Genomic DNA, 15,723 nt, shown 5'->3' on the forward strand with positions numbered 1-15,723 from the left:
ATTTTTTACTTTGCAGCTGTCTGGTATGGAGATCTGAACCCTTGACCTTGGTTTTAGCAACAGCATGCTCTAACCAAGTGAGATAACTGGCCAGCCTGCAACATCCACTGTTTTAGATCTAAAATGATTCTGATTTAGTTGGTCTTGAGGTATCAGCCTTGTCCAGTGTGACTTTTTGTGATGAAAGAAATGGTCTCTCCACTTTCTTTCTTTCTTTTTTTTTTAAAAGATGACCGGTAAGGGGATCTTAACCCTTGACTTGGTGTTGTGAGCACCACGCTCAGCCAGTGAGTGAACCGGCCATCCGTATACGGGATCTGAACCCGGGGCCTTGGTGTTATCAGCACCGTACTCTCCCGAGTGAGCCACGGGCCGGCCCTCTATCTCCACTTTCTGATATGGCTACTAACCACATAGTTTTTTTGAGGATCTGAAATGTTAGTGTGACTGAGAGAAATGGGTTTTATTTAATGTTACTGAATTTAACCCCATATGGTTAGTGACTACAATATTGAGTAGTGCAGATTTAGATGATTCTGATGTGAATGGTTCCTGGCTCACTTATTGATAAGATCGTTAATCAAATTCCTGCTTTTTTTCTAAAGATGACCAGTAAGGGGATCTTAATCTTGACTTAGTGGTGTTAGCACCATGCTCTCCCAAATAAGCCACAGGCCGGCCCAAATTCCTACTTTTTTAAGATGAGAAGTGCAAGCATGACGATAAAAAAAAAAAAAAAAATCAGTGCTTCAAAGGAAAAAGTAGTGAATTTGACCTCATTAAAAATTAAAAGTTAACATAGGTCAAAAGATAGATTAAAAGATAAGCAACATACTAGAAGAAAATACAACATTTAAAGCATTTGAAGAACATTTAATCATGCTGACAAGCCAATAAAAAATGGGCAAAAGGAATAGGTAATTCACTGAAAAAATAGAAGTCAATAAACATGAAAATATCCCGTCTTAATAAATTCCAGCTTAGTATCAATTAGATGAATGCTAATTAAGTCAATAATTAACCACATTTAAGAGAAAGTTTTGAAAAAACGTTTTGGCAGTAATGCTGGGAACCTAGTAAATTAGCAAGGTGGTTTTAGAAGGCAATTTGGCAATATCATTTAAATGAACGTTTTTAAGTCACCATTTTGTTTCTAGGAATCTATATTAATGGACTACTAGGTGATGTACACAGTGTTGTCACAGTTTCATTTAGTGTTGCATGAAATAGTCACTTGAAGCAATCTAGAAGACCATTAATGGAGTAAAATGAGTTATATTCTTATGTAGTCATAAGAAAGTCCTCCAAAACATTTAAGGTTTCTAAAACATGGAATGTGTACATTATATATATATGAAATAGACAGAAAATGAATGGGATATATGCAAAACTTTTTCAGTGGTTATTTCTGGGAAAAGAAGTGGGACTTTGGGGCAGTGTTGAAAGTATACCTAGAACATATTCATGCATGCATTGTGTAATAATAAAAAAAATGCCCCCATATCGAGGCCCAAGAAGGGAATATTAGATTTCTAAAGTAGAATATTTGGGGATAATAAAGTTGAGTGGCTGTGGGAGTAGGCTGCTTAAGTGAAATGTGAATGTGAAAAACTATTTGGAATTAAAGAGGTTAAGGATCTCTGAAGCTAGCATATTGAATGGATTATTTTCATGGAACTTGAAATCACCCAGAAGGATTGTCAAATGTAAAGACAACACATTCTAATTACCAGAGTACTGGAAGAATGTGGGGTATGACCATTGTGGATAGCAGTAATATAAGCAGTTGGTGGAAAATGCAATTTTGTTTTGTCTTTTATTTTATTTTAGTTTTTAAAATTATGTTTATTTATACATGTTTATGGGGTAGAGTTGATCAGCAGGATTTGTGTACAGTATGTGGTGATCAATCAACATTACTAGTTTATTTATCATTACAAATTATAATTACTCTGTGTTTCTTACCCAATTACTTCCTATACCTCCTCCCACTCCCCCTTTCCTACCTCTAGTAACCATAGGTATGTTCTCTTCTGAAAGTTCAGTGTTTTATTGTCTCTCTGTTTCTTAGCTCCGACTTATGAGTGAGGGCAATTTTCATTAAGATAAAATGGGTAAGGTTTTTAGTTACAGATTATTGGATGGGGGGATGAAAAAAAATGATTGGATTTGGAATTAGCTTCAGGTAAGAAACCAGATGGGGTCTGTGTGGTTTCTATTGTCCCATGAAAAATAACTTCTAGTTTACCTAGAATATCACTTGGACAATCTGGGTCTCAAGAAATATGAAGTAAGACCAAAACATGTCAGAACTCTAAAATACATAGATGACATTTGTTTGGCAGCTGGCCAGTAGAGGGATCAAACCCTGGACCTTGGTGTTATCAGCACCATGCTCCAACCAACTGAGCTAACCAGCCATCTCTTGTAGGTGAAATATTCAGAAAGCCTGTTAAAGCTTATCTCATTCCAAGCTAATCAAACTTATTTACTTCTATTTTAGACAGTGTTATACATTTAACAGATTATTTGATTTCAGAAGAACAGGAGATAAGATTGTTGACAGCAAAGGAGTTAGGAAAATTAAAAGTTCTCAAACTTAAGCATAATGGTCTCATTACGGAGAAATAGCTCTGTAGGCCTACCTTGGTAAATCGAAAGCTTTTAGCATTACAGTGGATACAAAAGTTTATTTAATGAATAACCCAAATTCCTAAGAAAAAGGTAAATTACTGGATAGTTTGCTAAGAAGATAAATGTGTGTTACATTTCTGAAAATGATTATTTTCAGTTACCTGGAGACTTATGTGAAAATGTTTCTTGGAAACCTGGATTAAGTGAAATGCTAGTGTAAATGTGTTTGATGGTTAATAAGACTCTCATTTGGCCAAGACCAAAACTGGTGCTACAAAACCAAAGTTCTCAAGTGAGATTAATTCTTGCTGGGATGGAGGAACTCTTGGAGATTTTGGTTTTGATAGTAAGTTATCCTTGTTCTTTCAGGTCAGAAAACAGTTGAGGCCATAGAAAGAAAATAACAGGTTCACAATTGATTATTTTTTGGGGGGGGAGGATGAATCTTTAATTTGGTTCCTCCCCCCCGCCTTTTTTAAGCCACTGATTATATCTAGAATAGTAATTTGTTAAAGTCCAAAACAGTATTTGCCTTTTATTACTTTTTTGAGGGTATTTATACCAGACTCTGCTCACCAAATGCATGAGATGAACAAATTGATGAATGTGTTGAATAGGATCCTATTGACACTAAGTTAATAATAAGTAAAAATAATAGCTAACATATATAAGGCTAACTATATGCCAGGCATTTTTCTAAATGCTTCTTACACATATTCTGCTTAATCCTCAAAACAAGCCTGTGAGATAATCCTATTATTATCCCTTTATAGATTGAGGAAATTGATGTACAGAGAGATTGAGTAACTTGTACAGTGACAACTAGTGAGTGACAAAAACAAGATTTAAACCCAGTGTGGCCCCAGTGGCAATAACCTTAAGGAGTGTCTTGCCCTATCTACAGAAATTTCAGCTCTAGCAGTAGAAGGCGGCAAGTGAAACATACATTTCTGTTAAATGAGATATTTGCCAGCATAATGTAAAGAGCACAGACCTGGAATCAAAATGAACATCCTGTGTTTTGATACAGCCCAGTAAAGTTACTTTTGACCCCACTACACCATGGAATGAATTCCTATTTGCCAAACCCAAATGGGTTTTTTCAGCCCTTACTCTGGGATATTTATGTGCCTGATACTATTGGCCATGTCCTCCTTGACATTCTCTTTTCTTGGTTTTTCTTTTTGTTTTTAAAAAAAGATGACCAGTAAGGGGATCTTAACCCTTGACTTGGTGTTGTCAGCACCACGCTCACCCAGTGAGCTAACCGGCCATCCCTATATGGGATCCGAACCCGTGGCCTTGGTGATATCAGCACTACACTCTCCCAAGTGAGCAACGGGCCGGCCCTTTTTCTTGGTTTTTAACACTGTTCTTGGTCCCCTTATTCCTCTGCCCCTTACCCTTCTGGTTTTTCTCTACCTGCTCCATGTTTGTGCTCTATTGGGTTCTTTTTCTCTTACTAGGCAAGATCACCAGCTGGATGTTCCATAGACATTCAAACATTCTCTTCACCCTGTTTTTTCCGTTAAACAATGTGATAGCTCCCCACTGTTTCAACATCATGCAGAAGAATGAGAATTTATGGGGGCTGGTGGGAAAAAGTCTGGGGAGGTAGCCCCATGCTGAAATACTCCATTATAGCCATGTTTGTTCTAACAGAAAGATTAAGTATTCCCCATCCGACCTCCAGATATCTTTGAATAAAATCAATACTTCAGAAAAGGATTCCCTGTTTATTCTGTGATTTTCCATTCTATTCTCGAGGAACATTTACACCATATCTGTCCAGCCCCCACTCCCATCAAAAGACCTGTGAGGCCTGGCTCCTGTTTATATATAGTCATTCTTTTACTATCCTGTTTTTCTCTTCCTCTCCTCCAACCAAACTACTGTCAGTTCCACAAAAGGAACATACTGTTTCATGCAAACGTGTGCTTGGAATATTCTTCCTTTCTACTTTACTCTAGTAATTTCTAATCATATTTCACAGTTGAGGTCTATCAGCCTCCTCTGCGTTGAGCAATAACACCTACATCTTTAGGTGACCTAAATTTATCCCCTCCTCCTTCGTGCACCCACTTTACGCTATGCTAACCAGGAACCATCACAACTGATTCCACTATTTGCTTATCTGGACCTTAAAAGGAAGGTCCTGAGTATTATTCATCTTTGTCTCCTGAACGCCTAGCATACATCTGTGGAAAGACTGGTTACATTGTATAGATTTAAGTGATAAACATCCTGTCCGGGTTGCCGACCTGCGAAGCAGCGTGGGAGCCTCTCATTTCATTACTGTGAAAGAAAAACCGTATTTTGACTCAGAGAAGGTTCCTGACTTCGTCACGGTCACCCTCTGGTGTTCCACGATGCAACCACTTCCCTAACCCCCACCACAGTGGGTGTCACCCAGCTCAAGGTTCTATCTGAGAGAGCCCAAGGACAGGCAAGGACCGCCCACGTGTTCCAACAGGAACTCGGCCCCTTTTTCTAAACGTAGTTCCGCCAAGTACGGTCTCCAACTGACATTCCTACTGTCCATTTAGGTTTCGAGGCTCAGACGGTTGCAACTAACCTGGCAATGTCCAATAAAAAAAGGAGTTTCAGATTAGCAGAAGATTTGACCAATGGTTAAGAAGATGAGAGTTTATTAACCTATAGAAGCAGCTCTGAGAATGATGAGCTGTAAACTCCCCCAATGGACTTGCCTACAGCTAAGTAGGCCACGCCCCAACTGCCGGCGAGCTGGAGGCAGCTACAGTTGCGGCGCTCAGTCCCCACCTGGGCTCCGCCATGTTGTGTCTTGTGGGTCGTGTGGCTGCTGCCTCGGCCTCCGGGGCCTTGCGGGGACTCAGCCCTTCAGCGTCGCTACCCCAAGCTCAGCTCTTGCTGCGAGCCGTCCCGGCAGCGGTCCATCCTGGTAAGTGCTTTCTTCTAGGAGCTGAGTTCGTTTCTGCCAGCCATGACCTTGAGCCGAGGGCCGATTGTAACTCGGGCCTAAGGGATCCGTGATGCTAGAATGCCAGGGGCAGCGTCCTGCCCTCTAACAGCGGGAGAGCAAGACTGGGTCGCCTATGGGAGCTTTCTTCGATTTAGTTCTTACCCATTTTGGAAAAAGGGCTTTGTATAACAACAACAAAAAAAAAGTGGGGGCAAGTACGTTGCACTTCCCGTGGAATGGTAATACCGAGTTCTCCGAAATGGGGTTTGGTGCATTCGGATGGGAAGGCTGTGCAGGCGGTTTCTCGATTGCTGCCGCGGCCCTTCCTCAGGACACGCTTTCTGTACAGCAGAAGGGGGCCGGCTGGGCCTGGGTTGAATTCGCTTCTCCTTAGGGCTTAAGTCGGGGCTTCCAATGACCTTTAATCATCCTGACCCCAGGTCCTTCTACTATCTTGTCTGTTAGCCAGAGAATATGCGGCGCAAACATCTACTTCACCGAAGGCAAGCGCCGCCACTGGACGCATCGTTGCGGTCATCGGTGCGGTGGTGGACGTCCAGTTTGATGAGGGACTACCACCTATCCTAAATGCCCTGGAAGTGCAAGGCAGGGAGACAAGGCTGGTTTTGGAGGTGGCTCAGCATTTGGGTAAGTAGAATTTGTTAGGAATAGTAAAGACCTTATTTAACCTAAATATCCCCCAAACCGGACTGTCTCCCTTCAGTGATGATTTTATCAAAATGACTTTCGTTCTTCTGAGTTTGCTGAAGCTACATTTAGGTACTGAGAAGGAGTCTTGGTTGACTTAGGTCTTTCATGCGAGCTACACTTCATTAAATTTCATGAAACCAATTTTTCCTTATGTAACACTGCAATGCCTTTATCTGAAAGGTGAGAGCACAGTAAGAACCATTGCTATGGATGGTACAGAAGGTTTGGTTAGAGGCCAGAAAGTCCTGGATTCTGGTGCACCAATCAAAATTCCTGTTGGTCCTGAGACTTTGGGAAGAATCATGAACGTCATTGGAGAACCTATTGATGAGAGAGGTCCCATCAAAACCAAACAGTAAGTTCCTTTCTCTGTATCTATGTACAGAGGAACTGCTTTTTCTTAGAGTTTTACACATTAAGGTGATACCTTCTAGAAAAGCAGAATTTCTGTGCAGAGGATACTAAAAATGATTATATATTCAATTACTAAAATCACATAGTGCAGTTTCTCCTGAAGAAATTAAGGATGCAGAGGTTCTGATTGACAAAAACCTGCTACTTAGGAACACAGTTTATTATTTATAGTTTAGGCTGAGGAGTCTCCAAAACTTGCAAGTCTTTGTGTTTCCCATTGGTATGTGAAGGAATTCTGTTAGGTTAGGGCTCAGTAAAAGGAAACACTTTATGACAGTTAAAGTTGTCAGGGAATGGGATTATTGGTTCCTGAGATAATGAAGTCTCCTTTATTGCCAAAAGTTGGGTGAGATGCCAGATGACAATTTATCTAGAATGTTACATAAGGGAGAGATGAGACTGGATCCTCTAGTAAAAGGGTTGGTCTTGAAAGTTCATAGGGACACTTAAGATTCTCTTCTACCTTTACAGATTTGCTGCTATTCATGCTGAGGCTCCTGAATTCATGGAGATGAGTGTGGAGCAGGAAATTCTGGTGACTGGTATCAAGGTTGTGGATCTGCTAGCTCCCTATGCCAAGGGTGGCAAAATTGGTATGTTAGTGGGGGGTACATATTTTCCAAACCTAATATAGGACGAAAAAATCATACCATATTATGAGTAGTGAGATCTATCCCTCACTGATGAGTAGCTTCTGACTTTCGTTCTTCTGAGTTTGCTGAAGCCAGATGCCATTTCTGAAGAGGAAAAAGATGGAAAGAAGCAAAATTTTTTTAAGTTTGCTTATTTGGGAATGCATAACTCTTATTTTTTCTTTTCTACCTCTCCTAGGGCTCTTTGGCGGTGCTGGAGTTGGCAAGACAGTACTGATCATGGAGTTAATCAACAATGTTGCCAAAGCCCATGGAGGTTACTCTGTGTTTGCTGGTGTTGGTGAGAGGACCCGAGAGGGCAATGACTTATACCATGAAATGATTGAGTCTGGTGTTATCAACTTAAAAGATGCTACCTCCAAGGTAAGCACTGAGCTGATTGATGTTTACATAGTAGTTGTGCCAGGAAACTATTGCCAGCTTGAAGGCATGTTTTATATTTTCATTTTAGTGTCCCAGGATAAAAGAAATTCCCGTTAGTGCTTTCTCCCCTCAAAGTTCCAATATATTAATGCACATTCTTTCCTCTTTGACGTTAGATTACATTCCCAGACTTCTAGTAGATAGTCCCATCATTTGAAAGCTAATTTTTGTGGGGGCTGCTGGCCAGTATGAGGATCCAAACCTGTGACTTTGGTGTTATAAGGCCGTGCTCTGACCACCTGAGCTTGAAAGCCAATTTGGGGGAAAGGTTGGAGGTGGTACATATGTCTCAGATAACCTGTTTTGTACCTTTCATTTGTTTACACAGTTATTTTCTTCCTACTGAAGGAATTTGCCTTAGAAATATAAAAAATTATCTTTTGTGTTGTTTTGAACTGCATCTCTAGTAGGGAAGAGAAATTTGTAAACAAAAACATTGACATCTGAGAAGGATGGTCTATGGGGGTTTCTCTAATTTGGGGAACTTGGGTATGTGGCTTTGATGCTCCTCTGCCAGATTTTCTGATTGTGTATGATTACTGCAGGTAGCGCTGGTGTATGGTCAAATGAACGAACCACCTGGTGCTCGTGCCCGAGTAGCTCTGACTGGATTGACTGTGGCTGAATACTTCAGAGACCAAGAAGGTCAAGATGTACTGCTGTTTATTGATAACATCTTCCGCTTTACCCAGGCTGGCTCAGAAGTAAGAGGGGAAGCTTGAAAGGGCCTGGTTCATTTGACCTTTCTGTGGAGTTAAAAGATGACACCTAAGACCTTTGTTCCTACTCTTTTTTCTTTTAGGTATCTGCTTTATTGGGCAGAATCCCTTCTGCTGTGGGCTATCAGCCTACTCTGGCCACTGACATGGGTACTATGCAGGAAAGAATCACCACCACCAAGAAGGGATCTATCACTTCTGTCCAGGTAAGCAAAAGTAAATGGATGAAGGTCTAATTTGTATAAAGGCATGTAGAGAAAGGTATAAAATTTAGTTATATCTCATACAGGGATTTTCATCAGTGGTTCATGAGCTTCCTGAATAACATGTTAAATTCTGTGTGTGCATGTTAAAGACCCTAAAAGGTTAAGAAATACTTACCTAAAGTAGTTGATGGTACTTTATGGGCCAGCCCCAAGGTGGACTTTTGAATGTTAAAAAGATGGTGTGAGAGAGAGGGAGGTCAGAAAAGGGGATAGAATTGGGGCCAGCCCGTGGCTTACTCAGGAGAGTGTGGTGCTAATAACACCAAGGCCACGGGGTTGGGTCACATATAGGGATGGCTGGTTAGCTCACTGGGTGAGCGTGGTGCTGACAACACCAAGCTAGGGTTGAGATCCCCTCACCGGTCATCTTTTAAAAAAGGGTGGGGGATAGACTAAGTAGAATTACTTTGGTTCCTCCTGCACTTCATGAGTTCTTGACTCACTTTAGGCTATCTACGTGCCTGCTGATGACTTGACTGACCCTGCCCCTGCCACTACCTTTGCCCATTTGGATGCTACCACTGTGCTGTCCCGTGCTATCGCTGAGCTTGGCATCTATCCAGCCGTAGATCCTCTAGACTCCACTTCTCGCATCATGGATCCCAATATTGTTGGCAATGAGCATTATGATGTTGCCCGTGGGGTGCAAAAGATCCTGCAGGTGAGTATATTGCTATGTGGGATTGATGGCCATCACGTCATAAAGGGAATTTAGGATCTAATAGGTCTGGATCTCTCCTAGTGACTTGTGTGATTTATCTTGGAGCAAGGAAAGTTGAGACCAGCAGAGTTGCTGGTGAGTACTACTGAGGTTTCTTGGGTTTCCAGGTACTTTAGCTTTAGAACCCAATTTTTCTAACGGCACCAGACTAAGAATAGGGAGACACTGATCTTGGTTGAGAGCCCTCATGACTCCTGTTAACTTGAAACTTCTCTATAGGCTTGCAACTCTTAGGTTTTTGTCCAAATTTAAAGGAAGGTGAGTACTTACTCAGGCCGCTTTCATCTTGTTTTCTCATAGGACTACAAGTCCCTCCAGGACATCATTGCCATCCTGGGTATGGATGAACTTTCTGAGGAAGACAAGTTGACTGTGTCCCGTGCACGGAAAATACAGCGTTTCTTGTCTCAGCCATTCCAGGTTGCTGAAGTCTTCACAGGTCATATGGGGAAGCTGGTACCCCTGAAGGAGACCATCAAAGGATTCCAGCAGATTTTGGCAGGTAAGATTTTGAGTGCAAAGCTGAACATAAAATGACAGAAAAACTGAAATCTTGAATACTCAGATGTGCTATATGTTTCCATTTCGATAACCATCAAGCAATATATAATATACTGTGCCTATTTTTTAAAATTAAAAAAAAGCTAATTCCCATCAATTTTGTTTGGAAGTACTTTGCATTTACTTCTGAGAATGTGACTGGTATACTTGATTCACTTCTCTTTTATATTTAGTCCAACACATACTGTTTTCAGTGGTAGCTACTCTTCTGAGTGACCATGTATTTCTAATCCATACCAGCTATTCTTAATCCATTTTGTATCATGTCTTGTAAATTTGATTTGTGAGGTAAGTTTAAGTTTTCTTAGATGACATGAATTCATCACATTCTGACAAGTGGCCTTAAGTGGTAAGGTGTGGACACTTTACAGAAAGTTGATATCTCCACTTCTTACTAGTTGGATTTTTTTTCCCCAAAGGTGAATATGACCATCTCCCAGAACAGGCCTTCTATATGGTGGGACCCATTGAAGAAGCTGTGGCAAAAGCGGATAAGCTGGCTGAAGAGCATTCATCATGAGTGGTCTTTTTGGCAGACTAAGCACTCGTCCTCCGTACTGTTCTTCTCCTTGCCCCTATTCCAAAAAGCTTTCTGTGTAAGCCACACAAGAGCCTTGATTTGAAGACATTATATTCTGTGTGAAGAATATTTAAGGTTTCCAATAAAATGTACACCCCTCAGAATTTGTGTTTTTCTTAGCTCTGATGACACAGTCACATTTTTGACAATGAGATTTTTAGAGTGGCCACGAGAAGCAGTTTTAACATAAAGTAGCATATTTGAAATGGGGTCATCAAAAAAGAATAGCCATTTCTCTTGGATTGATGGACAACTGTGGGTCTTGTGAGGGGTTTCCTGTGGGTAGTACGATGTGTGTGTGTGTGGCTAGCTGGTACATGGTTCAAATCCTGGACCTTGTTGTCAGCACCATGCTCTAACCAACTGAACTAACTGGCCCTACTCGTAGTGTGATCTTAATAGCAAGCTTTAGCCCTTTCACAGCATTTGTTCAAAACAAATTGACTTTTTGCTTCTTAAGTATTCCATAGAGCACATTCCTACTTGGTTAAAAAATAAAGGGATTATTTAGTAGGGCATATAGGGAAAAATGGGTTGGTTTTAGAAATAACTCGATCCTAGACAATGCAGGGGGGTTATCAGTTAAATGAATTAAATTTTTAGGAAGTGGTAATGAATACTGATCCTTGTTGAGTCAAAAGGGCTCCCTACTAGGCCTTTATTCAGAAGTCCTAACTCCTGCCTCAATATTTTGTGCAAGCCTCGACTTGCATGTTATTCTTTTTAAAGTTGTGCAGGGGTATAAAATATGAGGCCCAGCCAGAGCTCTGCTAAGCTCCTTTATGAAAGTTAGGGAAACGGACTTAATCTGTTACAAGGGAATAGCAGTTTTTAGGGTTTCAGAACTAAATGGGGCTGGCCAGTTAGCTTGGTTAGAGCACATCCTTGTAACACCAGAGTTGTGGGTTCAGATCCCCATACCAGCCAGCAGACAAAAAAATAAAATAAACAATGGAATCAGATCACTTTACCCTTAACTTTAGCTCACTAAAAATGTGCAGGGTTAGAAGGTACACTTCAGTTTAAAACAAATGTAGCGAGGCCGGCCCGTGGCTCACTCGGTAGAGTGCGGTGCTGATAACACCAAGGCCACGGGTTCGGATCCTATATAGGGATGGCCGGTTTGCTCACTGGCTGAGCATGGTGCTGACAACACCAAGCCAAGGGTTGAGATCCCCTTACGGGTCATCTTTTAAAAAAAATAAAAAATAAAAAAAAATTTTTTAAATGTAGCGCAAGGTCAGATTTGGTTCCCCTTAATGTTCTTTTCTGGGCCCAGACACATCCTACTGCCCTCTCGTGGTAGCACTGGAGACTCTGCAAGAACTCTGATCTCACCATTTTGAAATCCATGAAGGCCATTTGCTGGGATGTGGTTTTCAGCTAATGACTGTTTACAAACCAAGTCGGGCTTTTGTCCTGAGGAGGAGCCTGTATCTATAAGCTCCACCCCCTGAGGCAAGTTGGGTAGAAGCTGGGCAGGGAGTTCCCAATTCAGAGGCCCCTGGGGGCTGAAGGTTGGGGAGGGGGCCTTGGGAGAGGCGCCAGGGGTGGAGTAGGGGCTCCTAAGCTTCCTCCCATCTGCCTACGTCCTTTGCATCAGTCTCTCGTGTATCATGATCTGGACGGAAGGTGGAGCCCCTGAGCTGATTGTGCCTGGTAGCTCCCAGAAAAGCTTGACTTTGGGGAAATAGAGTTATGGAGGGGGTTGGGAGTGGGACCCTGTCTCTGGAGTAGGTAAGAAGTTGGAGAAGGTGGCCACAGGGTTTGGGTCAGCCCTTTCTGCTTTGTTTTCCCATATCACCCAAATGCAGACCTGGGAACTGAAATCCTAAAAGTCATTTGCATCCCTCCACCCTTTTCTCTGACATGTAAACGTCCTTTAGTGTTTATTGAAAACCTTCTTCCTCTCACTAACTGCAACTATTTATTTCCTTCCCTTTACTGTCCTCTTTTACCACGCCACTGGAGTGTCAACACAGTTCTAACCTTCCTCCATATTTCTCCTGGTCTGCCCTGTTCTCGCCTCCTCCCTCTCTCCACCCAGAGAAAGCCCCGCCCTTCCCTCCTCCCTCCTCACCCCGGTCTGTCACACAGGGACATCACCCTACAGCAGTTCAGGCCCGTGTGGTTCGCAGGAAGCATACACTGGCTTTTTGATCCTTGCTAGTTCCCAGCTCACAGTTTGGGAGGAATTAACACCAGCCTTCACGTGAAGGGGGGCCCAAGGACAGTGAGGAGGTGGGTGGTCCCAGCCTGGAGCACTACCAGCCTGACATGGGTGAGTATGGGGACCAGCCCCAGGGAAGGCCTGAGGGATGCCTAGCTCCCTCCCTGGCTGACTCAGCAGGGGTGGGGCCTAACCTTTGCTCATTTGGGGAGTGAAGGAGGAGAAACGGGACTATGGGGTGGGGATGGGGGTGGGAGCACAGGGCTCAGCTGCGACCATGGGAGCCTGAGCATTGGTAAGCTCCAGCTGTAAGGAAGAGCCTGAGACTGCAACTTAGGCCAGGTCTTTCCCTACCCCCACCTCAACCCGGTGGAGCACTCCCAACCCCTTGCTCCTCCCCATTTAAGCTGCTGAGATTCAAGTCATATTTTACATTACTCACTGCTAGCCCCCACAAAAGTAAAGCCCACTTCTCGTCGTGTTGGTGTGTCTTTAAGGTAACTCTCCTCCCCCTAATTTCTCAGGCCTTTTAAGTCCCTGTCTTCTTTCCTCCCCCACCCTGACCCACCACCAGGTGGGGGCTACATTGAGCAGCTGCTTCCTGTTGCCCCAGAGGTTGCTGCAAGGGTGGTGGTGGTTGGGGGAAAACTGAACTAGAATAAAAACGATTCTCACGTCCCACCTCAGCTTCACTGGGTTTGCTATTGATGATGCCCACAGTACAGTCACTGAGGGCACTGAGGCAGTATTGAGGCTGAGAGGACAGGAGGCTTTTGCCCTCTTGGCTTCCTGATTCCGGAGGCTCCAACAGCCGTAGGGATGGGGCCCCGAGGAGTTGAAACACAGGGAACCCGTTCACCTATTAGGGCGCCGTGCGTGACCCCTCGCATTCCCGGCCTTGAGTTCCCTCTCCTGCCCGCCCAGGCCTCCTTGGAGTCCTTGTGGCTCTCGCTGCCTTCCCGGCCTCCTTTGTGAAGAGGTCTTTGCTGGTGCCCCGGGAGCGCCGGTAGAGCTCTCCAAACCCTCCCGTTCGACCCACCACCATCCCCCACTTGACCGTTTAAGTTTCTGTCTCTTGGGATCTGTTCTCTTCCTCCATCTGGGATCCTTCCTGGTTCTGGCCCCTAGGAGACGCCACCCGCTTCCCCCACCCCCAATGTATCCTTCGCGACAACGCTCGTCCTCACCCCAGTAGCTCCTGCCCCTTTAAGCGCCACCTCCCCCCCGCCCCCCCGCCGCCGGCCCAGGGCTGGGGGAGGAGGCGCCGCCGCCGCCCGGTTCGGCCACCTGCGCCGCCGCCGCCGCCGCCGCTCGCGGCCCGGCCCTGCTCCAGGTGAGGCCCGGCACCCACCACCGGTCCCGGAGTTGCCGGGCGGACCTTCCCTGCAGTTCCCTGCCCCAGGATGCCTGCTGCCTCGGGATTCAGGATCTGACTTTCCCCCTTCGGGAGCTGCCCTTCCTCTCTCCCCCGCAGTATCTAGTCTCCCATTTCTCCCCTGTCCTCTGCGACCGGAATCCGGAGGCTTCTCGCGCCTCTCCGCCATCCTTTCCTGGGTACGCTCCTATTCTGGACCCAAGATCTCCCCCTCCCCCGCGCCTTCCTCGCCAGAAAGATCTCCCGCGGTCTGGGTTTCGCCCCCTCCTCTCTGGAACTAGCGCTTTCCCACGCCATCCTAACCCCAATGGGAGGGGGAATAACCGCCACCCCAACTCTCCTTCCCCATAGCGAGGGAGGGAGTAGAATAGACTACAGTCACTATCTGGCTCTGCTCAGCCCTTCACGTTGAACTACATCTCACCTAAAGCTTTTCTGTAGTCCTCACCTCACCCCACATCTCCCGGCGTTTGGGGTCCGACCTCAGCACCGCCTACCTGGGCCCAGGTGGGAAGGGCCCTCTTCTTGGGTCTGGGGTTGGCCGTTGCCGCCTAGGAACGCCCCTCCCCCAGAATTAGGGAGCTGGGGGCGGGGGCGCTGCTGGAATCTTGTGATTCTGGGCTTAAAAGAATGTTGGGGGAGAGTTGGGGGACTGGGGCTTAGTCTCTAAGGGAATTGGGGTGGCGGGAAAGGCTAGGGAAGCCCAGCCTTCTCGATTTAGATGCAAAGGAGCCCCCACCTCCATGGAAATATGGGCTTTCTTCATCTCCTAGGACGACGATGGAGAAACCCATTGGGAAGTTGTGTGAATTTGAGGGTCCACCTACCCATTTGAAGGGGAGAAGGTGGGGTTATGGTCCTTTTGATGTATTATGGGAGAATCTAGCCTCCCCAAAATATAGAGGGGGAGGAGACTGTTTTGCTCGAACCTGGGGGTGAGGGGGTCAGTTGGAATGGTTACTGGGCTGAAAGCCATCTCCCTGCTAGACCCTATTAACAGTATGATCCATTCAGCCAGTGAGTGAGGGCAAGGGAGGTCCTTTAATAATTACCCGGCCTCCATTGGGGAATCCCTCCCCCCCCCCCCCCCCCCCCCGGCCGCCAAGTCCGCTGCTTCCCTGGCTCTGCTCCTCTTGTGCTTTCATTTCCCACCCCACCTCTAGAAATAGGGGACGGGTGTTATGATTTGCTTTAGACTCTTCTGAGTCACGTTGCAGGGGGTTGGAGGGGGTTCTAGGGGGAAGAGAGGGTGGTCAGTGGTATTTGGGGTTGGATGCCAGGAGTATCTGGAGGGGGAGAAGGAAGGAGGTAGAGGGAAGCAGACAAATCCCGGTTCTCTGGCTCTAGAGTGGAGCCAGGCACTGTGGCAGCTGACCCCAGTGTCAGGGAGGTGCAGCAGGAATACAGGGAGAGTGAGAAAGGGGGAGCAGGTGCTAATTTCTCTCTCCCCATTCTCTTCATTACTTGTCCACTGGCTTGGCTTGAGGGAGGTTCAGTCTATTCCCTAGACACTCTTCTCACAAGTTGCTGATAAAATGACCATTTGCCCCTTCCC

General features: G+C 45.0%; 2 protein-coding genes and 2 non-coding genes across 9 annotated transcripts in view; all 4 read left to right on the forward strand.

Annotated features, from left to right (window-relative positions):
- Positions 1 to 5,385: 5,385 nt before the first annotated feature.
- Positions 5,386 to 10,727, forward strand: ATP5F1B (ATP synthase F1 subunit beta). The gene is made up of 10 exons (XM_063075059.1): positions 5,386 to 5,554; positions 6,041 to 6,223; positions 6,467 to 6,641; positions 7,172 to 7,293; positions 7,532 to 7,716; positions 8,322 to 8,480; positions 8,579 to 8,701; positions 9,210 to 9,422; positions 9,783 to 9,984; positions 10,463 to 10,727. Exons 1-10 carry the CDS (start codon positions 5,428 to 5,430, stop codon positions 10,561 to 10,563), a joined length of 1,590 nt encoding a protein of 529 aa, XP_062931129.1. The 5' UTR covers positions 5,386 to 5,427; the 3' UTR covers positions 10,564 to 10,727.
- LOC134361395 (small nucleolar RNA SNORD59) lies at positions 6,293 to 6,367 on the forward strand. The gene has a single exon (XR_010021422.1). It is a non-coding gene; the product is annotated as a small nucleolar RNA SNORD59 (small nucleolar RNA).
- On the forward strand, positions 7,376 to 7,446 carry LOC134361396 (small nucleolar RNA SNORD59). Its single transcript, XR_010021423.1, has one exon. It is a non-coding gene; the product is annotated as a small nucleolar RNA SNORD59 (small nucleolar RNA).
- Positions 10,728 to 12,755: 2,028 nt separating the features above from the next.
- Positions 12,756 to 15,723, forward strand: part of BAZ2A (bromodomain adjacent to zinc finger domain 2A) — a 33,555-nt gene continuing 30,587 nt past the window's right edge. For 5 of the 6 annotated variants that reach the window (XM_063075262.1, XM_063075261.1, XM_063075259.1 and 2 more), the window contains exon 1: positions 12,756 to 12,904. Coding sequence is in view for 3 of the 6 variants with exons in the window: in XM_063075259.1 (XP_062931329.1) it covers positions 12,901 to 12,904 (4 nt within the window). In the remaining 3 variants the exon portion in view is untranslated. Of the gene's footprint in view, positions 12,905 to 14,183; positions 14,348 to 15,723 lie in introns of those variants that run through there. The other variant, XM_063075263.1, reaches the window with a different exon arrangement.

This window comes from Cynocephalus volans, chromosome 12 (genome assembly GCF_027409185.1).
Source record: "Cynocephalus volans isolate mCynVol1 chromosome 12, mCynVol1.pri, whole genome shotgun sequence".
Taxonomy (NCBI): Eukaryota; Metazoa; Chordata; class Mammalia; order Dermoptera; family Cynocephalidae; genus Cynocephalus; species Cynocephalus volans.